The following is a 25,253-nucleotide window of genomic DNA, read 5'->3' as shown; positions in this document are numbered from 1 at the left end:
AACATGACCAGAATGGTCAACTGACCCCTTAAGGAGTTATTGTCCTTTTATAGTTAATTTGTAACAATTTTTTCGTAATTCTTTTGTAATCTTTTACAATTCTTCTCCTTTAAAACTATATTGACAAATTCAAGCAAACTTGGCCAAAATCATTATTAGGGTATCTTGTTAAAGAAATGTGTCCGGTGACCCCACTTGCCAACCAATATGGCTGTCATTACTATAAATAGAACATATGGGTAAAATGCAGTTTTTGGCTTATATCTCTGAAACTTAAGCATTTATTGCAAATAAAGTTGTTTCCCAAAATATCTAGGATATTCATTTGATAAGCTATGTTACAAATATGGAGTTTGAGTTGACAATTCCTTTTAAACAGCTGTTGTAAAAAAAATATTTTATACTTTATAGTAGTTTTGAAAAATATTTTTAATTGAATTGTGTCCCTTGTTCTCATATCCTGGGGTTAATTAATAGTATTGGTATTGAAGGAATATATAAGAAATATTTGAACCATATTACTTACTTTACATGAATAAAGATGTCATGAATTTCAGATTTATTTATTGGACTTGTTATGATATACTTTCTTTGTGGTATTAAGATATTGCAGATTGAAGCTCTTCAATGTAAAGTTAAAAAAAATCTTTTATGGTGGGACTTTTGCAGGTAACACAAACAAGGAGTGCTAGTTTTCATAAATTTCTAATATGACATTGAGAATTAACTGAACTTTATTTGTTTATAGTCTGACAACAAGTTTACTAAGTATTGCACAACAGCAAGAAATCTTTAATTGAATATAAATTCAATTCATATAACCAATTTCAAGTTCTTTGACTACATTTATTCAGAAACCTATAATATGTCAAATATTTAATTACAATCCAAATTCAGACCTGAATCAAGTTTGAATATTGTGTCCATTTTTGCCCCAACTGTTCAGGGTTGGACCCCTGCGGGCGTATCTAGCTGCGCTCAGCGAAGCAGTTTATTACATTTTGAACTTCTTCTAGAGAACCACTGAATGGAATGAAACCAAACATGGCAAGAATGTTCCTTATGAGGTGCTGACCAAGTGTTGTTACTTTGTAGCGGATCCATCATCCAAGATGGCCGCCAGCGGGGGACTTAGTTTAACATAGGACCCTATGGGAAATACATACAAATGTCTTCTTTTAGAGAACCACTGAATGGAATGAAACCAAACATGGCATGAATGTTTCTTATGAGGTGCTGACCGAGTGTTGTTACTTTGAAGCCGATCCATAATCCAAGATGGCCGCCAGCGGGGGACTTAGTTTAACATGGGACCCTATGGGAAATACATACAAACGTCTTCTTTTAGAGAACCACTGAATGGAATGAAACCAAACATGGCAAGAATGTTCCTTATGAGGTGCTGACCAAGTGTTGTTACTTTGAAGCTGATCCATCATCCAAGATGGCAGCCAATGGGGGACTTAGTTTAACATAGGACCCTATGGGAAATACATACAAATGTCTCCTTTTAGAGAACCACTGAATGCAATGAAACCAAACATGGCATGAATGTTCCTTATGAGGTGCTGACCAAGTGTTGTTACTATGAAGCCGATCCATAATCTAAGATGGCCGCCAGCGGAGCACTTAGTTTAACATAGGACCCTATGAGAAAAAATAAGTACAAATGTTTTCTTTTAGAGAACCATTGAATGGAATGAAACCAAACATGGCATGCATGTTCCTTTTGAGGTGCTGACCAAGTGTTGTTACTTTGAAGCTGATCCTTCATCCATGATGGCTGCCAGATGGGGACAATGTTTAACAAAGGACCCTATGGACAATACATACAAATGTCTTCTTTTAGAGAACCACATACTGAATGGATTGAAACCAAACATGGCATGAATGTTCCTTATGAGGTGCTGACTAAGTTTTGTTACTTTGAAGCTGATCCTTCATCCATGATGGCCGCCAATGGGGGGACTTCCTTTAACATAAGACCCTATGGGAAATACATACAAATGCTTCTTCTAGAGGTGCACTGAATGGAATGAAACCAAAACATGGCATAAATGTTTATTATGAGGTGCTGATTAAGTGTTGCTACTTTGTTGCCGATTTACTGTTCAAGATGGCCACCAGGATTTTTTATTAAATTACAGGACCAATATTAAACCAAATTTGGCCTCACTCATTATTAGGGTATCTGTTATGATTTTAATCTATTTTTACATGATTTCCAAAACCAAAGTAGAATCAGGTGAGCGACACAGGCTCTTGAGAGCCTCTAGTTATCAACATTTTAAATACCTATTTTAATTTTTTTTAATCTTTGCTGTATAAGTCATGCCAGTGTCAAATCAGAGACTTTAAAACTGGTACTCCGGAAGGAAGAGGTAGGTGTCTTACTGTGGTCATTTGTCTTGGTGAACTAGCACCTAAAAGTCCAGATAACCCAGAGGCCAGCTGGCTAGTACAAACAGACAGGTACTTTTGTACCATTTGGCATTTTTTGGGGGCGGGGGGAGAATGTTAATTTCTTGCAGTTTTCTTTTTTCTCTCATGTAGTTTCTATTTTCTTCAGAAATTTATCATTATTTAACTTCTGAAAGTACTGCTGTCTAAAAATTTACAAGTTAACAGCCTTTCTTGTTACTGATTATGTGCTGCTCATATATAAACATTGCAGCACTTCACAGTGACTAGATAGGTTTGCAGCTTTTCATCAATTTTAACAGCATCGTATACAGTTTTATATGCAGTGATATCAACCATTACATTTTACCAATGTTTCTTTCATTCTGAGAAATTTTGCTTTCCAGTCTTTTGAACTGCATGCTCAGCATCTTTTTATAACTTTCTTGGTCTTAGTTCCATGTGCATCTTTGCTGTCAAGTTCATTCATTCTGATCATAAAGGTTATATATCCATCTTAAAATACTGTAATTTTTGTTTCGCCTGTCTTCTTTGAAAGAATTTAAACATATTTTCAGGGCAATATAATAATATAATGTTGGCTATTCGATGAGATTGTAGCTGAGAAACACCTTCTCGTCTGAAAAACCAACTACAATCTATATTATCTCCTATCAAACCTGCTGGGCAGGGATAATATTGAGATATTGCCATCCTTAAGTAGTGTTCTTTAAATGTGTAAAATTTCATCAATATCCTTCAACTTTTTAGGAGTTGCACTTGTGAACGAATACATGTATTACCACATAATGTGATATTTAAATTAAATATATTGGATTATCTCCCTTTGACAAGCAGGACCAGGGAGCACATCCTCATCAAGCATTCTTCCACTGTGTAAAGTTTTATCAATATGTTTAGTCGTCTAATGATAGATGGCTGCTTAACATCCAGCAGAAATTAATATGCATATTCCGTACGAGAACATGTTAATGTGATATGATTATTTACCCTGCTTTGTACTAGACCCGACACATTGATGCAGATTTTTTAAGTGCTAGTTCACAAGGTAACAGTCCACAGGAAGTGTCAACTTACCCGGATACATTATTCTGACTCTGAGCCGACCAGATCTTGCTCTTACTCCTCAATGCTGTGTGCTTAGCGGAGAAGCAGCAAATACCAATTATAAAGTCTTTGGTTTGACCAGGCTGTGGTTCAAACCTGCGAACACACTACCACAAGACCACCAAGGTGGTGTTTAGACGTTTAGGAGGAGTTGCACTCATAAGAGACAATTACCACATATTGTCTCCTCTTTAACATGTAGGACCTGATCTACTAGTATATTCCTTTATACGCATCCTCAAGGTAGTGCTCTACAACTGCATAAAGTTTCCTCAATATCTATCAAGTCATTTAGGAGTTGTACTTAATGGACTGAGGAATCAGATATAACCCCAAAGCTTGTGTTTTTCCACCAAAAATATAAAATCTTTTATTTTTCCTTCTTTAGATAACATGAAAACGTGTATCAAATTCACTTTTTTCCTTAGAATTTTCAACATTGAAGCTTCATCTGGGCAAGGATGTAGGTAAACAAAAGTGAATGGACAAAAATCAACATACAATAAAACTTTTTTTATTATTTCATATTTTTTTCAAAAGCAAGAATACTCAATAACATGATTATCAGAAAAAATATATATACTATAAATATGGTTTTAACTATGCCAGCAGCTATAATAATACAACCATGCATAATTCTACCTTATGGTTCCCATTTGATTGACAGCAGTTGAATAAAGTGGTGTCCTAATTTACTTTCCTTGGTTGCTTTAAGCTTGCTTCTCAGAGGTTAACATCTTTCAAAAAAGAAATTTGACAGTAATTGTATGTCTATTATCCATCACATACAAGCCTTTTAAGTATATAAGTGACTAACGGTAATAGATCACCAGCATTATTAGTCTTAAGCTATAAAGCTCAACTTTACTTCCATTTATTTCTTTGTAATGGTCCATGCACTGATATCTCTTCATCTTAAATATATCCCCCAGATTCATTATACCTGGGGTTAAATTTTTCATTGATTTCATGAGTAAAGGTTAAAAAAGCATTTAAATCTTCAACAAAATAAACATTTCCTCATTGCATGTTTGCTGACTTCAGCAAAACCACGAAAACTGGTACCCACAAAAGTAAATACATTCGCAGTACATGGATAAAAAGCCTCAACAGCACTTGACCAATACTAATTACTCTAAAAAAAATTCAGGGTTATCCATATCTTTTTTCATTTATTCATTTCACAACAGGACTCTAGTTGTTTGTTAACCTTAGAGAAACAAGCCTCTGTACACAACCTTCGTGCTGATACGGTTCTTAAGCCAATCTGTTTCAGCCATTTACCTTTCATTTAAACCTATGTAGAGGTTGACAGACAATGATATATCAGTGTGAAAAAAAACCAAATGTCATGATTTTATTAAAACTGACAATTTATCATATTTAAAGTTTGGACACATTCAGCAAAAATAAATAAACTTTTCCTGGAATTCTTAACATAAATAACCCACAGATCACTTGAGTTGCTTTTGGAAGATTCTTTACTATTACTCAGTAAAATTTTTGCAAGTGAAAATAAAACAATGTGTCCATAGTACACGGATGCCCCACTTGCACTATCATTTTTTATGTTCAGTGGACCGTCAAATTGGGGTCAAAACTCTAATTTAGCATTAAAATTAGAAAGATCATGTGTACTAAGTTTCAAGTTGATTGGAATGCAACTTCATCAATAAACGGCTTCGCTGAGCGCAGCTGGATACGACCGCAGGGGTCCAACCCTGAACAGTTGGGGCAAAAATGGACAATATTCAAGCTTGATACAGGTCTGAATTTGGATTTTAATCAAATCTTTGACATATTATAGGTTTCTGAATAAATGTAGTCTAAGAACTTGAAATTGGTTATATTAATTGAATTTATATTCAATTAAAGATTTCTTGCTGTTGTGCAATACACTGTGCTGTTGCGCAATACTTAGTAAATCTGTTGTCAGACTATAAACAAATAAAGTTCAATTTCTTCTCAATGTCATATTTGAAATTTATGAAAATCAATAGGGAGATTACATCAATAGCTATAAATAATTCACCAAAGTTTCATGCGAACTGCTTAAAGCATTTTTGAGTTATTGTCCAAAAACTGGAAAATCCCCCCTTTTTTAATGAATAAAACCCCAGAACTCAGAAATGTAAAATCTTAAATTTATAAAATTCTAAAGGGAGCTTACATCAACAGATATAAACAATTCACCAAAGTTTCATGAGAACTGCTGAAAAAAAATAAAAAATAGTTATTGTCTAAAAACTGGAAAATCCCCCTTTTTTATGAATGAAACCCTGTAACTCATAAACGTAAAATCTAAAATTTATAAAAATCGAAAGGAAGCTCATGTCAATAGATATAAACAATTCACCAAAATTTCTTGCAAGTTGGTAAAAGCATTCTTGAGTTATTGTCGGAAAACTGGAAAATCCCCCCTTTTTTAATGAATAAAACCCAAAAACTCAGAAACGGTAAATCTGAAATTTATAAAAAACGAAAGGGAGCTCACGTCAATAGATATAAACAATTCACCAAAGTTTCATGCATATTATTTAAAGCCTTTTTGAGTTAATGTCCGACATGTTGACGACGGACGGACAGACAGAGGTATACCATAATACATACCGTAAACGGGCGTATAAAAACTACCTTGACCAAAATATTTAACCTGAAGAGGGACAGACGGACGAACAAACAAACGAACAGATGGACGCACACACCGAAAAACATAATGCATCTCTACTAACGTAGGTGGGGCATAAAAATTACAATTCTTGTTTTAGCAATGTCCTTGAACAAAAACTCTAGTATATGAAGGCTAAAGCTTAGATAAATTTTCCTTAAGCTTAAAATAGTTGACTTAAATTTCATTGTTTTTTATTATTAAAAAATAGTATATTGAAGAACTTAATTACTATTTTTGTAGCAAGATTTCAGATGAACAATAAAAATAGACTTGAAATTTTAGTTTCAGTAATCAGATTTTTACAATTTGATAAAGGCTTTTCCATAAATAAATACATGAAAAGGTCAGAACTCCACAGTAGGTGTGGGTATTTCATCAGTTTGGTCAATGTTATATGCATTTAATACAGAAAACATTTAAAAATTAAAATAATGTTGGTGTACCCCAAACTAGTAATAGAAGTTTTATCACTCCCTCTCTGGAGTAGCCTTTAATTATCTCTTCAGACATGTATGAAAATGACTAATCAAGAAATTTGGGAATTGTATATTTTCTGAAATCTACCGGTATGTTCATAAATAATTAAAACATCCCTTTATTTTCAAAATATATTGTTTATGGAATTAATATCATTGTAAAAAGTTTTCATGAATTACTAAATAAGCGTTAACTAAAATAAATAGGGACTACATGATGATCAAAGTTTGTAAAAGTTACAATTACTGATTAGAAGAATGTTGTCAACCTCTCCACAGCCAAATGTTGAATCACAATGGACATATCCCAGTGGACCTTCATATAAAAAAAATATACAAAATATGTATAATAACATAAGGAATAAAGATTATGAATTTAAATCAATCAATATTATAAAATGTCACTGGTTTATACAGAAAATGTCAACAATCTAAAAGTTCTGTTGAGCAGCATTATGAGCAGAAGGCAATTTTTCTAATTTTTGGTTCTTCAAATCAACAGGAAATTATATTTGTAATTGTGTGCTATTTTAAAAAAAAAACTCTTAAAACATATGGTGAAAATTAATCAGATATTTATGTACATTTCACTCCAATTAAAAAATCTTTCTTGTGAAGCCAATTCATCATTATTTTTATAATTTTTTGAAATTTTCTTTTGACCTTCTTTGGTAGATGTGTGAATGATTAATATGTTTTAGATCTCAAGGAAATGTTTAATTATTAAATCATTAAAATACTGAGGTAAAAAATTGTGAGTAGACATTATAAATTTCCTGCATCTTACACAAATATTATAGTAAGAGTACTGTTAACAAAAATATAATCTAAATATAGCACACAAAGTAATGTCCTGTGACCTTAATACCAAAAACAAAAAAAACAATTATGAACAAAGGTGTTCAATTATTTCAGATAAATGTTATAATACTTGAAGAGAAACAAAAAAGACAATATTACCTACAACAGGTAAAGTAAATGTAAAATTGCATGATTATTTTTAGATGGAACACAAATTGACAATCATTTTAGTTACTTATGTCAATATTTTTTTTCCAAACTGCCAAATATCCCTCAAAATAGAACCAATAAACAATTTTCAACGTGTAGTTCTTTGAAATGATACTTCTAGCAAATGGAATGAAAGACAAAGATATTGTAATAGAAACCACTAATTTCATTTTTGAATGGAGTGAGTGATTTGTTAAATTATAAAGATATGTATAAATAGTTGATATAAATATACACTTTGATGCAAAACGACATGATAAAATATAAACAAAAACAATAAAAAAACAAAAACTATTAGCACTTATCATATTCATTAATGAAATTAACAAGTTATTTGCTACATTTGTGTGCATGTGTCTAAATGCATACATTTTGTAAAATTTGTTCATAAAATTTGCTTTTCAATTTCAAATCATTTGTGTCCCTTTTTTGTAATTTTGGTGATATAAGATATCGAAGGATTAATGGTATTGTAAATGCTTGAAATTTGAAGAAATGTGTTGCAATTTGATGATGTTTGCAGCAATGTAAAAAAAAAATTATTTCTATGCAATCATTCTAGTTGGGAAACTCAAGGCTAAAAGGACCCTTTATCATTCTCCAGGGTGCATAATTTCATATTGATTCATAAGTGATAGAATCATAAAAGCAAACATCACACAAAGTCACCCAAAATTTGGCTACATTTTGTCTTCCAAAATGGCTTCCAGCTTTTCAGTAAGATATTCTTCTTCTGTTTAATACTATATTTAGTAACGGTGATATTCTTGAGAAGCAAGAGAGGAGTCCTCTTATCCAACTGAAAGAGGGTCCTAATGGAAACAAATACCAAAATATCATTTACAGTCCACCTTCCATTATTAATATATTTATCCTTATGTTCTTTTTAATTGACAGTGATAATATGGTTCCAAAAAATTTAAACAAACTTATTTTACTTAACACAAATAATGTATTGTTCAAAATGTGTTTACAAATGTAGCAAAAAATTGCATGCAAGGTTGAATTAAAACAGCACTGAAATTAATGAACCTTTTAGTATCATACATTTTAAACCATATTTCAATTTCTCTATACCCAAATGATGTCGAGTTCATAAAATTTCAATGTTGCATATATTGGCAAAAAATGGCAATCAGAAAAAATAATCACAGACATTGTTTTGCTCAAGAACAGTGAGCACTGGACGGAATTTGAGTCAATTTCATACCATAATTTTTTTTCTACAATATTTATTGGAGCTACATATCTATGTTATAGTAAAATAAACTTATAAATACACAATCATTGTGATAAATGATAAATCTATACAAAATTTACAACCTACGCTTAATTTCTGATATTATTAATGTAAAACAATAACAGTAATGTAAAATTGATTAATCGTTGTTTGTTTACGTTATCAGCTTAAGGAAAGAAAGCAGTCATTTATAGGTAGCTTAAAATTTGTTTAAAAGTCTTTAAAATCGTTTAAATTTTTAATGTTCAGTTCTTTTTGCATTCAAGAGTAGACAGCAGTGACTTATCCTTCTTTTTTTCAAATGCACTTTTATTGTCCAGTTATTCAAGAAGTGTGTTTGTAATGTCTATGCTTAACTAAGACTTCTTTGAGGTTACTCATATCTATTGTTTCTGCATCATCAATCCAATTGTCTTTCTTCATTCTTAGGACTATTTCACATATACATATACATATATGTATAAATGCTTACTTTAAGAGAGGATTTCATTACATACAGCAGAATCCTGGAATTACTTGTATGTGATTATTTTGTTAACATTTTGGAGTTTTATAGGACAGATCTGTCAAATGGCCTTTTCTTCAACAGAAATGAATAAAAATAAGTATAGAAGTAAAATAGACTGAATAATTACCCTAAGTCAAAGATAACTATTATTTTTCGATTGTCAAAATGATTTTAATCATGTGATATAATGGTATATACATGGCTTTACACGTCATGATAATGGCATTGATAAATTGAGCTATTTTTTTCTAACTTATAATTCTATAAACTATAGAAAAACGATTCCCTATAAATTAGCAATCTGATAATCACTAAAACTACAGTCAAACTGTTATGCAATTTATGATATGTGCATGAAAAAAATCAGCTAATAAATCTGTAAAGAAAGTCATGTGACTATTAAGAGACAAAATGAATTAGACTATCAAGAGACAAAATGATTCAGACTAGAAACAAACAATAAAACATTAACAAATAAATATTACATAAAGCTAACAATGAGATGTTAATATAAAACTGAATTATCAATTATAATATGTCATGACTACTTTAAATAACAGCATTACCAGAGAAAAACAAATCTAATATCTAAAAAATATATCTAATACATACTTTTTGTACACATGGCTTAGAAACTTCACTGAATGATCAAAAAGAGTTAATTTAACAAATTTATAATGGTATTCTATTCAATCCTAGCCAGTCAGAAGGAAAAGTTAATCTAGTCATAACATGCAACAAACACATTTAATCTATCTGTACATGTTGTATATTGGAAAAAACAAAGTAAAAGCAAAAAGAAAATTGGTATAAGATCATACTGTATGAATGCAGTTTAACACCTATTGATAAATCATACAAGTATATAAAACAAGAGGTTTTCTTTTCAAATTTTGCCTTCTTTCAGCCAAATATACCAAAAAGACTGAAAGCTTATAATTATCATATGACTTTTATGAAAATTTTAAGAAATGATGAATATGAAAAAGTCTGTATAAGTATGTACATAGTACAATATTTGATATGATAGTGAAAAAACTCATGCTTGCATATTTGAGACATTTCAAGAGTGTAATTCCACAGAAATGCATAATGACTGAATTTTGTATGATAAATCCTTCTTTCCTCATCGGCTTCCATTATCTCCTTCAGATCAATTCCTTGTTTTTCCCCTCTCTTAGTTCTGGATGGGTAAATAAACAAATCATATGAAACAAAATAATCAATATCAATTATGAGAACAATAACATTCAAATTTCCAAGGTCCACTGTTTGGGATAAAGCTTCAAGATTTTTGTCATTATAAAAAATAATCAAGCAAATAAAAGCCATTACACATGTAATATAATATTTACAAAGAAGACCACAGCATATAGTATCACATCTTTATATAAAACTCTATATATATACAATAGTTACATTATATGCAGCTGATGTTGGATAATAAAGGTAAGTGGTACACCAAGACTTAAATTGGACCTATATTTATTTTTTATAAAAAAAGGAACATGCTATGTCAGGAAGAAATTTCACAATGAAAATCAAGGATATTTGGAATAAGTGCTTTCAAATATTTCTTTGATTAAAGTCCTGCAATCACATCATGTTTGCATATATAATTGAAACACTATCAAATATTTACATGCAAAACTGAATATTGCCCCACTCACTGACAAATAAATATTCTACATAGATTATTTGAACTGAGGTTATTTCTTATAAAAAGTATTTACTTAATGAATGGTAAGGTTGGGATTTCATTTTGTACCTTAATGTTTTATAACTTCTTGCTAATTAAAGATATTTGTTTAATGAAAAAATATCTTTAAGGTGTATTGTGAGAACAAAAAACCTTACTGTGTTTAAATAAGTACCTCAAAATGAATATTAGAAAGCATTGTCATTTACTCCTTTTGATTCCATTAAAATTTCTTACAAACATAACAGTTTTCTACTTTTTACATATTTTGGGTCCAAACATAGGCCTCATAGCCCTATCCATTATCACATTTGAAAAGTTTGAATGCTTTAGGGACTTTTTTTCACTGAGATAGAAAAATGAAAACTATGAAAATTAAAACAGCTGGAATGCACAAATAAGACAGCATAAGCATCATGTAGCAAATTTTTAAACAATCAGTTAAATTTAATTAATGGATTCTTTGTATATTTTTTGAGTTTTTGGGCAATGTAGATTGACATAATTCAGGATCATCCGACTACAGATGTAGAATACATAAATTTCAATAGAATCAAGCACAAACATGAACAAAACAGTAAAAATGTACTTTTAAGTGTACTTTTAGCATAAATTTTGTATGTGTGTAGCAGAACTATTAAATAGTTGCAATAATGTTTTGGTAACCAATTTATTTTGCTATTTATACAACAAAATTTAATTGAAGAAATTATAACTTAATCTAAAATACAATAACACCTTGTAGAGAAATACTGTTTTTAGATTTTCAGGTATGAATATATATGTATATTTAACAAAATACATTTTTTTTGTCTTTAGATTAGAAACATTCAAGAGTAAATAAAGCCATTATATAAAGTTAATTATGGCAAAAATGACTAAATTAAAACTTATTGTTGCCTGCAACAACCATATATAAATGATTAAAAGTTAATTTTAATATACATGGTTGTTTTTAACATTAAATGTGTTATTCCATGCAACAACAAAAAACATATTTAAGCATATAAAATACTGTACTGTTATGTAAATTGTGTTATTTCATATATGTATGAACCATCTTGTTTGGGGAAAACAAATTATCGTATTGTTTTACTGCATATATTAAAATTTATACAACCTCCCAAAAACAGAATTGATGTCACAATATTTTGATTGCTGATCATTGACCCACACTTGATTGCTAATCATTGACCCACACTTGATTGCTGATCATTGACCCACACTTGTACCTATGTAATGCTGATCATTGACCCACGCTTGTACTTAAGTAAAACTACATACTTTTTCTTTCTATCATTTTACAAGAATTATTCAAATTTGAAAAAGAAATTCATAATGGGCAAATTTGGAGTTGATACTATATTCATGAAATTTATTTCTGTAAAATAACCTTATCCCCTATTAATTTAATGATTTGTATTGAACAAAAAATTACACAGCTTAAATATGTTCATTCTTCTGCATAATTTACACTTAAAAATGAAGAATATGTCACCATCTCCCACTCAGACTTGCAAGATCAGATCTAGAACTGTTTGTTGATCTTAAATTATCTACACCACCTTCACGAAAGTTCATACTACTGGCACTTGCTGACAGTGAACTTGATGACATGTGTCGTGATCCCAGACCAATTGGACCATGACTACCAAAAAGATTGCTCCCAGCACTACTACTGAGACTATGTGATGAAAGTCCTTGAATTTCACTGGCTGAAAATGGAGCATTATTCAAAGTAACTGGCAAACGTTGGGGTTGTGGTCCAAACCCAGGTGGTGCTCTTACACGTGTGTATGTTGAAGGGGCTTGACTCAATAAAGATGCTTGAGGCATTGTGCTCAGGGTCTGTTGTTGGGTTGTATTTCCCTCATAGTTACCGCTCTCATTATTCATCATGGATTTCCTTTTGTTTAGATCTAGAAGAAAAAACAAGTATATCTTACATCAAAAGACCATTTTTTGAAGTGCTGTGAGGCACCCATTCTGACTTGAACATCCATGCTTTTGATTTATTTCAATAATTCATTTCTTAATAATTTATCTAAAAAGCAGTTGTTGGAATATAAAAGAAAGGATAATATGTATCAGTTAAGGACACATGAAAAAACCAAAAGCAATGGAACAGAGTTTACATTTGCTATTTCTCATCTTGAAATCACAGTGAGGCTTTCATAACAACCATTTTGCTAATGATAATTCAGCCACCATGATCACAGTCATTATAATTGTACCATAGGCAGACGGAGGAAATCAACTCAAAATCCAAAACATGCCTCGAAATCTATGATTTGTTTTCAATTCTGCCATTAATCAGAAGAACTTCAAAAACCAAATTTGACTGGCTAATTATTGAAATTTCCTTTGGGAAAAATCTGTTTCCAACTCACCAAAATAATCTCTTCTTCTGACGAACCTTTGAGAGCAGCAGAAAATAACTGAATTATTCGTGTTAGGAGAACATCATTTTTTGTGGAAAGGAGTAGAGCCAGTAACCCCAATTAAAGGCCCTTTAAAGGTGATTTTTTTACATTTCAGTTGTTTGAGTAAATCAAATGTGTATGTACTGCTAAGTGTATCATATTTGATAGTATAATAACAAAAATTGCATATCTACTTTATATATTATAAATATATAAGCCTAAAATAGGAAAAGATTTCATTTACATTTTGTCAAATTATGCAAAAAACAGACTTTAACGCAAATCACATAGGTTTATGTAGTCACAAATACATCACCAATGACGCAATTGGTGAAAATCTTCTTTTACTAAAAACAAGTGGACATTTTGACAGCAGTTTTCATCAAATTTTATCAAACATTATCACAGTTTTAAAAAATCAAGATTTTTTGGGCCAAAAATTTAGAGTTAGTAACTCCTTTCACAAAATCCTGTTCTCACCATCATTTTTGAGCATTCCTGACAAGGGATTAAAATCATGCAACTCATGCTTAAATCTATGAGTTACCTGGTTTTCAATGTTAAGAATCTTGCTGATATTTCTTTATAAATTTTTCTAAAAAAAAAGGGGGGGAAATCCTATCTGATATAAAGGCGAACAAGTGTATTTATTCAAAACTGAGAAGCTGATCAACCTCCCTTTTTTCCATTAAAATTCATTGAAAGGCAAATTACACATGAAAACTTGGTGGTAGATGATTTAAATATTAATTTATATTTTTGGAAGTCATTTCCATATCTATGGTCACACTTTAAGTACCTGTTATTGCAAGTAACATTTTCCTTCTTGCTCCGAAAGTGGAAACTCCAAGTTCCCTCAGATCCTGGTCAGTTAAAGTAAGGAATGTTGACAAATCAATCTGAAAATACAATTATTACAATACTTAAATTCCATTAATAATTCACAAGATTGAAGCACAATATACAATATAACTAGAGTAGATTCATTTTTGTTTTATTTGTAAGTATTTATACTATGTCTGCATTTTAGAATAATTCAACATTATGACTATTATAGCAATTCCATTTGACATAAAATCATTCTTTAATAACAAAGAAAGTAGGTTTCTTACTCATGAAAATTAAAGACATCAAAATGAACAGTCAATTCCATACATTTTACATAAAAAGGAAAAATATTTACTTGTGAACATATGTATAAGCAACATCTATTTATCCTGGAATGATCCATTTAACTACACAAAACATTCAGTGATATTAGTATACTATACAGATCAAGAGACCTTATCCCTGTATTTATTTCAAGCAGAAAACAGTTAGTACTGGTGTCTTCTTTGATGTCAGATCTTATCAATATCAAATTCTTTCAATAATATGTAGCAATCATGATAGAACAAAACTTTTTTGGGAGACTTATAATTGCAGGATGAAAATAAATGGGGAATGTGTCCATGGGACACAGATGATGCCCCCGCTTGTGTATCATAGTTATAAAGGGACATAACTGAAGAACGGTAAAAGTGATGCTACCCTAATTTGTACTTGATCTGAGTTTTGTGGTAATAAGTATTGTGTACAAGTTTCATAACATTTGGTTGAGGCAAACATATGTTAGAGAACGGAAACGAAACATTCAGCAATTTTTCCATTTGTAAACGGGCATAACTCTAGAACAGTTAAAGTGACACCACCAAAATTCAAACTTGATCTGTATTTTGTGGTAATAGTCATTGTATATAAGTTTCATAACATTAGGTTGAGGCAAACTAAAGTTAGACAACGGAAACAAAAAATTCAACAATTTTTCCATTTGTAAAGGGGCATCACTCATGAACGGTTAAAGTGATGCCACCAAAATTCAAGCTTGATCTGTGTTTTGTGGTAATAAGCATTTTGTATAAGTTTCATAACATTTAGTTGAGGCAAACTAAAGATAGAGAAGGGAAACCAACTTTGGGACGTACGTACGTACGGACAAGGGTAAAACTTAATGCCCTCTTCGCTAATTTTCTTCATGTTTGTAAATTTTGCAGAGATAATTTCATGTTTTGCAACTAAATACATATTTCATGTTATAGACATATAGAAATCAACCTTATGCAAGTGCATGTATACATGTACATGTATAAGACTTTGATTGATTAAAGAATATGCAAATACAAAATAAAAGATGAATGTTGGTCTGTTTTGTAGGGTTCTTATGACAACTAAACTTTCAAACAGTTACAGACTTTCAGTAGAAATTTTTTCAACCCGAAATAGGTTAACAGATGTATTGATATTCATTTGTATCATGTCGATTTCTATTAGATACAGCTCATATAATACTGCATCTGAGATTGTCCCCTTTATTTGTATACAACAGGATCCTACCTCTTGTTGCTGAAACAAATCGGTGTATTTGCCTAACCCCAGTTTACTAAAGAGTTCAGCAAGTTCAATACTAGTTGTCCACCATGGTTTGACTTGTGGCAGGGCGCCACTATCAACATGGTTACTACTACTTAAACACATATCATCTGAAAAATAACAAAACTACATCAAAACAAAACAATATGATAGGATTTTTTTGTTCCTGGGTGATTTCCCCTATTGTAACATTTTTTATTGCCCCTTCTTCACCTTTTAATAACTGTCTTCATCACGTCAAATACTAAAACTTAACATTCATAAAAAAACATTAGCATAGCACTACAATTAGCCACAGCCTAACCAGATTGTTGAACAGCAATTAAATCTTCATATAATATGTTGTATGCACATGTCAGTTGGATTAAAGGTCTTAAATTTCCAATTCTTCATCATCTTTCTTGTATACTTTGTGAAGATGCTATTAATAAAAACAATTTGGGAACCCCACTTTAGTGCTTTTCTTGACAGGGAATTTAAATGTTGCTTTCCATGATCAAAAACCCTTTAATTTGTCAAGCTGTTTCCATGAGTGGTTCCCTCATTTTTATGTACCTTCTTAGTGTCCCATGTATTTTGTAATGGAATAACCATTATTCAACATTTATGATGCCAGCAAAAATTACAAGATTTGAAAGGGTCTTCCCAAGATCACATTGAAAAAATGGCATGTCTGGAAACAGTCAATTGCCATACAATGTTTGCCTATATGACTACTGTGACTACTGCTTCTTAGGGACAAATCGTTACCTGGTTCAATGTCAATAAATGTCAATTAAAGAATTTACCTCAGTGATTTGTAAACTTTGTTATTAAAACTACTTACATTTTTTCCTTGGGCTTGGGTATTCCCCTGGGGCAGGGTTAAGAGGTTTCTTATGAGGGACTGTCTGTTGATCATTCCATGGATCATGTTCTATCTCCTCTCCAAGCTGTTCATTAGCAGACTGAAAAAAAATCATTAAACAACAGATGAATACCTATGTATGGTTAATAATAAAAGGGAGGTAATTTCTATTCACCACTAAATCAGTTTTTCATATAAGGTTATCTCCCTTTTATACATAATAACATGACAATTCTACCATGTATTTTTTCCATATTTATTTAATATGTCAAATATTTTTAAAATCAAATGTCAGCTATCTGTGAATTTTTAATTTAAAAAAAAAATCAAAATCCTGATGGAAAGTATAACAAAAGTTTGCATACAAAATCATGTTGACATAAATAAATGTAGGAGGATTTATGTGGATCTTATAAATGCAAGAGGATAAGTGGAAAGTGTTAAAACAATATGCTTTAATCTTGTATTGTTATTGAATCACACATTTTTAAAACTACATACCAAATATATGCAGAACAGACTTAGGAAACGCACAATGGTCTGACACAATTTTGAGAACATAGTAATAAATCCAATTTATTGACAGATATAAAAATTAATTTGTTCCGACCAAGGTGCTCTTTTTCACAAAAAAAAAACCAGTAAAAGAACACACAAGTCATGATCATTACAGTATAACATTCAGTTTTATGCATAATATTTTTTGTGAAAAAAAAGTCATCAAGTAAGAATTTTAAGGTAGCTGGGGTGTTGAAATGTTTGATGATAGATTTTTCTTAAAACTTCTGTAAAAGACTTCTAGGTTAATGTACTTTCAAATATCAATTTAAAAACTTTAGGTCACAGACCTTGTTTTTTTGGTTAAAATACATTAAAATTAATGAAATCACATTTATTTTAAATGGCTTATAATGGGGCAACTTAATTTTTCCTTATTGAGGAAACATTAATCAATAGGATTGGTTAAAATTCAATGAGAGAATTGCTTTTTATAAATACTTTGTATATAATATTAATTAATAAGAATGTGTCCATAGTACACAGATGCCCCATCCGCACTATATTTTCTATGTTCAGTGGACCGTGAAATTGGGGTCAAAACTCTAATTTGGCATTAAAATTAGAATGATCATATCATAGGGAACATGTGTACTAAGTTTCAAGTTGATTGGACTTCAACTTCATCAAAAACTACCTTGACCAAAAACTTAACCTGAAGCGGGACAAATGGAAGGACGAACGAAAGGACCGACGAAAGAACGGACGCAAAGACCAGAAAACATAATGCCCTTACTACTATCGCAGGTGGGGCATAAAAATAGGGTGTCATTTTCTGGAAAAATTAAAAAACACGAATTGTCCTATCAAATTCAATATAATTATCTGCCCTTGATTTTAAAAGGATTTTTCCTAAAAATTTCAAATATACTTAATGACACTTAATATTTTGATAGTTTAATCTAAAAATTTCAAGTTTTAGATGTTTCTGTTGTATATTGAATGATACTTGGTAAAATATTTTTAAACCAAAAAATTATTTTTGCAACATGCCAAGGGATGCTCATAAAAAGACACCTGATCTACCTTAAACTATGTGCCATATATGTCAACAGACAAACAGACAGCAGTTCAACATGGTGTCTCAAATTTGTCTTTATTATCAAAATTACAATCGAATGCAACCAATGTCACCCAAGTAACAATCTGTGAGATGCTATTATTTAAATATACACAGAAAACCTCACTTGTGTTAAGGTTATTACAATATATAGAAAGAAAAAAAACCACTGAAGGCATGACTATCTATAAATACAAGATATGCTTCTAATTTTCAATACCTCATAAGTGGTAGTCATATTTGGGTCACACAGCTGCATGCTCTGTAACTGTCTAGCAAGTCGCTCTCTGATAGCTTCTGCAGGCATTGACTTTGAAAATCCCATCCCTGACCATAAATCAGTTGGTGTACGAGATTCACCCTCAGGTTTCTTTTGCATAGCTGTCAAATTATATTAGAACAATCAATGTCAATAAACCAATACCCCCTATGTATATGTTTCATTTAAAAAACAAGTACTGAACCTTTATATTCATATAAATCATTTTGAAAATACAGGAATCTATCATTCTAATGCAATTCTTTTAGAATGATTATTTCCATTGGACGTTGACAAATATTTTGAAGGGTTAGATTCCACTTTCTACCAGTCCGTAACTAAAGAAAGCCACCATTTTGAAATCCTTTTTTTTTGGTATGTAATTTCTAAAAAAAAATAAACAAAAACATAACATTTTGTGCCTCAAAATCTTCTTTTTGTCAATATTTAACCAATTCAGAAGTGTCCGAAAAGTATATATACATTTAGGGTTTATGCCCGACATCGGGAGTATGCCAATGACGATGTAACAGTTTCCCAGACTTTTTGATTTATGGCATATTTAAGGCAAAATTTTTACTAATATGAAATTTATCTTAATATGTGGCATTAGAATGGAGATAACTGTAGTGTATTTATTTTAAGCTTTACCTTTGTAAAACTTGATTTACTGGTGCAAATATCTATTTACACATCGCCAGGTAAACTCTATTTGCGACAGTAAAATCTACGTTTTACAAAGGTCAAGCTTAAAATACAATACAGTTATTACCTAATTTATTTTAAAATGGAGCATTTATAATTTCTATTGCTCTGAGATTTTGAGTGTGGTGTACTTTTAATTTGACCTGTTTATAATCTGAACCTTGATAGTAGTCATACAAAGCTTTGATTCTAAAACTTTTCCATTTTTTGTTCTTTTTAAGAAAACAAAACTGTTGACACAGACATATGTCTTGCCTGTGAAACCTAATTATAAATGCTTGATGACAATGCTGACATGGAAACAGCACACTTAAGTCTTGCTACTTCTTTTGCCCAAGGAGATACAAAACTATTTCAAAATTTTACTTGACTATTAAAATGTTATCCCTACTGATTTGCTTAAACATGTACATCAACAGCAATTAGTCATCATTTTTAAAATTATGGCATTGAAGTTTGACGCTTGATATTCTGAAGAAATAACAAGAGTGCACACGCTGAAATGTCTCGCCTGCTTTACTGATCATTGATTTTATGTTGAAAGTCTTAAAGATAAAGGTTTAACTAAAAGCATTACAGAAACTTAACATTTTTAAAGATCTATGACAATGATGTCAAGGTCAGATAAATTGTGACAGACAGACATATACACTTTACACTTTTTTTATACACCAAATATAGTTGACCTATTGTGTATGCTAATTGAAAAACAGACCAAAACACAAAAACTTAACATTGACCAATGAACCAAGAAAATGAGGTCAAGGTCAGATAATACCTGCCAGACAGACATGTGCACCTTACAATTATTCCATGCACCAAATATAGTTGACCTATTGCTTATAGTACTTGAATAAAAGACCAAAACACAAAATTTAACATTGACCAATGAACCATAAAAATGAGGTCAAGGTCAGATTAAACCTGCCAGACAGACATGTTCACCTTACAATCATTCCATACACCAAATATAATTAACCTATTGCTTATAGTACTTGAAAAACAGTCAAAAACACAAAAACTGAACATTGACCAATGAACCATGAAAATGAGGCCAAGGTCAGATGATACCTGCCAGACAGACTTGCACACCTTACAATCATTCCATACACCAAATATAGTTGACCTATTGCTTTTAGTACTTGAATAACAGACCAAAACACAAAAACTTAACATTGACCAATGAACCATGAAAATGAGGTCAACGTCAGATGAAACCTGCCAGACTGACATGTACTCATTATAATCATTCCACACACCAAATATAGTTGACCTACTACTTATAGTATTTGAGAAATGGACCTAATCAAGAAACTTTAACCTTGATCACTGATCACTGATCCATGAAATGAGGTCGAGGTCAGGTGAACTCTGTCTGACGGACATATAGACGTTGCAAGGAACCCATATACCAAATTAGGTCAAGGACAATGGACAAATGGTTGACGAAAACTTTGTAAAATAAGGTATCTGCATACAAGATATGAAGCATCAAGGTTTTCTACCTTCTGAAATATAAAGTTCTATACAAATATTTTACGCCGCTGCCGCCACCATCGGCTAGTAATACCTATGTCTCGCATACTGCGACTTTTGTCACAGGCGAGACAAATAACCTAGCTTGCTTGACACTTTTAGAGAAACAACTGTGGCACACAAAATCAAAGTGCTTGTGAGCAGTGAAGGGTAAGACTGTTTCATTTTGAAATTTAAACTTAAAAGTAAAACACTGCATTGTATTAAGTAACATTTAGGCAATAATTTGAATTGGAGTTATCTTCATTTGTAAATAAAGCTATCAAGTCAGTGACAAAAGGGTTTGATTGCATTTCATGCCATTTTTACCACAAAAAACAAACAAACAAAAATCTTTTTGAGGTCTAATTATTTCAAAACTATTTTCTATACCTTTTGTAGCTAAGAGTTTTCTTTCTTCATAATCAACAGCAAATGGAAAAGGAAACAATGTGGAATCTTTGTGATCCAAACCATGAATATGATTCTCTAGAAGTCCCAATGCTTCAGCATCAGGAACATGGTCTGTGTTCCTATAATTAAACAAAATACAATACATATATAAAAATTTCATTTGATTTGATTTTTGGTGTTTTAATGCCACTTTTTAACACCGCTTTTGGGCTATTTCGTGGCGGCCAGTTTTTAATGGTGGAGGAAGCCGGAGTGCCCGGAGAAAACCACCGACCTTCGATAGGAAAACTGACAATCCTAGTCAATTAAGATTGGAGTCGAGTGCACCCGCACGAGCAGGGTTCGAACTCACAACCTCAGTGTTGACTGGCTAGTGATTACAGTAGTAACTACTTAGACCACTCGGCCACCGAGGCCCCTATATATAAATACTATACATACTAATTCATTTGGTCTCTGGTGGAGAGTTGCCTCATTACTACATCTTATTTTTTTACTGTCTCGAAATATGAAATTTATTTGTACAAGGCTTAGAAACAGATAGAATGTGAAGCTTTGCCAAGCATTTCTATCCAGTTTGAGCTAAGAAAAAATAAATAAAGACAATTTATTCTTATTCTTTTTATACTGCAATTTTTACAACTGTTCCATATGAAATATTTTAGGCAAAAATCGTCAATTTTGAATTAAAAGCTAAGAACATAAAACATTTCAAGAACCTGTATTCTTTATTGACATCATAAATAAAACACTATGAAAACGCACTGTCAATGTCATAAACAAGACAATATATGGTCAATGACTGTATATCACAAATGAATATAGTCAATGCAATTTATTTTATGTAAAAGAACATTGAAAAAAAAAATTAATTGACTGATGTTCCTAAACATCCAGTGACATATGATGTCCCTTCAATTAAAGACTTACTGACCCACAGAATAAGCTCAAATTTCAAATTGCCATTTTTTTTTGGTGCAAATAAAGAATCTGATATTCGATTGTTAAAATATGAATTCTATAGAACTCCATTACATGAGCTTTGTGCGTAATATAAGCTAATCTTACTTACATGAGACCAGCTCTGTGAAAAGACCCATCTAAATTTGCTCTTCCCAAACTATTTTCTAGAATATTTCGATTCAAACTTCCTTCAAGAGGTTGTCTTCCAAGACTATTTTCTAATACAGCCCTGTTCAAACCACCTTCTAATAACTGTCTATTACGACTGTTATCTAACCTATTTCGATTCAAACTTCCATCTAACATATGTTTATTTAGAGTGTTTGCTAACAATGATGCACTAATACTGTCCTGCAGAGCTTGTCTTCCCAAACTGTTTGCCAGGGCAGTTTGATTTAAATTATCTTCAAGTGTCTGTCGACTAATGCTGCTTTCAAAACCAGAGCGATTTTGACTGCCATCAAGAGTTCTTTGATTCAAACTGTTTGCAAGATTGTTCCTGTTCAAACTACTTTCCAAGTTATGCTGAGTTAAGTTACTTTCATGACGTGCTCTGTTCAGGCTATTTTCTAAATGTCCACAAGAGAGACTTGTCCTTAATTGTTCATGAGAGAGACTACTTTCTAAGGATCGTCTCCCTTGACTACTGTCCAGCTGTAAGGATTTCTGTGACTGATTATCTACTGTTTTACTTAAACCCAAAAGATCATGTGTATGAGCACTACTGTTAGGATCGGTTTCATAATTTTCACGTGTTATCATACCACTAAATGAATTCGGACTCTTCTGAAAGTTGGATAATTCTACTAAAATACACAAAGAGATAATTAGTTTTCATATTATATTGATATCAATATGCCAATCTTATATGTGCAAATTTTTTTATGCATTTTTGTTCAAACGTTTTTTCTGTAAGATTTTGATTTCATGTTTTTAATTGCTCATGTCTCATCTGTTGGGAATGCTATGTGAAGCAAATACATGGTAGTAACTTTCACTCAATAGTAACAGTTAAGGTCCATTTCATAAAGTTATAATAACCCATTAATCTTTGGTATACTTTTGGAAGATCAGTAATGAACTCCTCTGTAAAAGGATTCTGATATATTCTCTCTCAGATGTCTTCCATGTTTTTCAAAAGTGATGATTTCTCACTGGAACTATGACTTTTGATATAACATTTTGTAAATATGGAGTGCTTTTTGATAGGTTTGGTTGGCACCAATGTTGAATTAACATAACCAGGATTGATAACTGTATATGTATCTTTACCAGACAAAACTTCAATATCAAATCATGAAAACTTTCTAACAACAACCGTCATCAAAACAAAAATACAATTTTATTTTTTTTTTATTTCAGTTTACAATACTTGTTCTTCATGGGTAACACAGCCATGAAAAGACAGTAAATTCATTAAATTATCAAGAGAAAAAAATCATGACTGTTGACTCAAACATGCAATGGTATATCACAGAGCACATCCCTCGTCCAAAAATAATATTTGTACAGGAAGTATATTTTGTGGTTATCTACTTGCTGACAGAAATCATTTTGGTGATGCTTGTGATCTACGCCAAATCTAAAAATGTTCTTGAAATTAATCTATTTCTTGCTAAAATTAGGTTAATCCTTGCTATTACATCACATCAAATTGTGTCATCATGGCAATCATAATGTTTACATTTTAATAAATGCTTATATTTAGCCAGTTTAAAATGTAACCAATAATGGTGTCAAGTCTGTTTTTGTTACTTGATTTTCTCTTGGTATCGATCTGATGAGTTAAGCCCTTTTCAACTGATTTTTGTTCACTTTCCCAGGTTAGGGAGAGGGTTGGGTGCCCCCTAACATGTTAAACCAAGGTTTTGGAGCCTTTTATAGCTGACTATGCTGTATGGGTTTTGTTCATTGTTGAAGGCGGTAAAGTGACCTATAGTTGTTAACTACTATGTCATTTGGTCTCTGGTGCAGAGTTGTCTCATTGGCAATTATACCACATCTTCTTATTTTTATATCATTCAAGTTTTTATATTTTGAGTAACTCACAAGGCTAAAATAAGTCCTACAATGAACTTTCTCCTTTAATCAAATTTTCTTTGACTGAAAGCAATATAGCACTTATTGAATAAGACATCTGTTGAATTTAGTGTTGTATTAAGGACCAATACCAAATATCTTTTTTCACTTTTGAAAAATAAACTACTTACTAACTATTCTATGTATGACTAACTATTTTCTTACAATAAACAGGGTTAACAATTTCTTCTGGGGAGTCCAGTGGCATTTGGCTATTGGTAGATATAACAATTCAAAAAGGCTAGTTCAGCCTGACTTGAAGGAGCGTGGTAAAACTAGATTAACTTCTATAGACTTTGCTACTTTTACATACCAGCAGACTGACTTCTGCCCATCTGACCTTTCTCATGGGGACTACTGGAGGGACTATTTGATTCACTTTGATTGTTACTTGGCACTATAAAAAAGACATCCATTACAAAATAAAACTAATTAAACCTAAAGACTTCACAAGGAAAAAGTCAGTTAAGGTGAACTCAAAGCTTAAATAGCTTTTATTTTATCATTATTTTTTTTATTTGGGATTATTATTTTTTTTGGTAGGAGGTCTATATTTCCCCTTGAAGTGATATGGTAAATCAGTCCAAGTTTTATGTTTAAAAAATGATAATGATCAAAACATAAATTCATTAAACAGCAATAGACTTATGAAACAAATAATTAAAAACTATGTAAAATTAGCCTCCTGGCTCAACAGAGCATTCATTTCTGCTACAGCCCTTATTAAAGTAGACTGGGATCTAGTGGTAGGGCCCATTATAAAACTATGGTTAATGCATAGACTTTTTACAAGCCCCACTCCAAACATTGGCTTGGTGGGGCCAATTTTTTCAAAATCCTGAGTCCACAACTGTAAAGCATTGTAGTAATGTATCAAACCCTTGCAAA

The 25,253-nt window shown here is 31.5% G+C and overlaps 1 protein-coding gene across 2 annotated transcripts in view; it reads right to left on the bottom strand.

Annotated features, from left to right (window-relative positions):
- Window positions 1-4,026: 4,026 nt before the first annotated feature.
- Window positions 4,027-25,253, bottom strand: part of LOC127709120 (protein bicaudal C homolog 1-A-like) — a 103,378-nt gene continuing 82,151 nt past the window's right edge. The window contains exons 14-21 of one of the 2 annotated variants that reach the window (XM_052214470.1): window positions 24,679-24,762; window positions 22,396-23,092; window positions 21,303-21,442; window positions 18,651-18,811; window positions 16,792-16,912; window positions 15,930-16,075; window positions 14,356-14,455; window positions 4,027-13,052 (exon numbers count right to left, since the gene is read on the bottom strand). In XM_052214470.1, the coding sequence (XP_052070430.1) occupies window positions 12,628-13,052; window positions 14,356-14,455; window positions 15,930-16,075; window positions 16,792-16,912; window positions 18,651-18,811; window positions 21,303-21,442; window positions 22,396-23,092; window positions 24,679-24,762 (1,874 nt within the window). In that variant the 3' untranslated portion in view covers window positions 4,027-12,627. The remainder of the gene's footprint in view (window positions 13,053-14,355; window positions 14,456-15,929; window positions 16,076-16,791; window positions 16,913-18,650; window positions 18,812-21,302; window positions 21,443-22,395; window positions 23,093-24,678; window positions 24,763-25,253) is intronic. The other variant, XM_052214471.1, reaches the window with a different exon arrangement.

Source organism: Mytilus californianus, unplaced genomic scaffold, assembly GCF_021869535.1.
Source record: "Mytilus californianus isolate M0D057914Y unplaced genomic scaffold, xbMytCali1.0.p SCAF_7, whole genome shotgun sequence".
Taxonomy (NCBI): domain Eukaryota; kingdom Metazoa; phylum Mollusca; class Bivalvia; order Mytilida; family Mytilidae; genus Mytilus; species Mytilus californianus.
The sequence above is the reverse complement of the archived record's forward strand: the minus strand, read 5'-3'. Positions and strand labels throughout refer to the sequence as shown.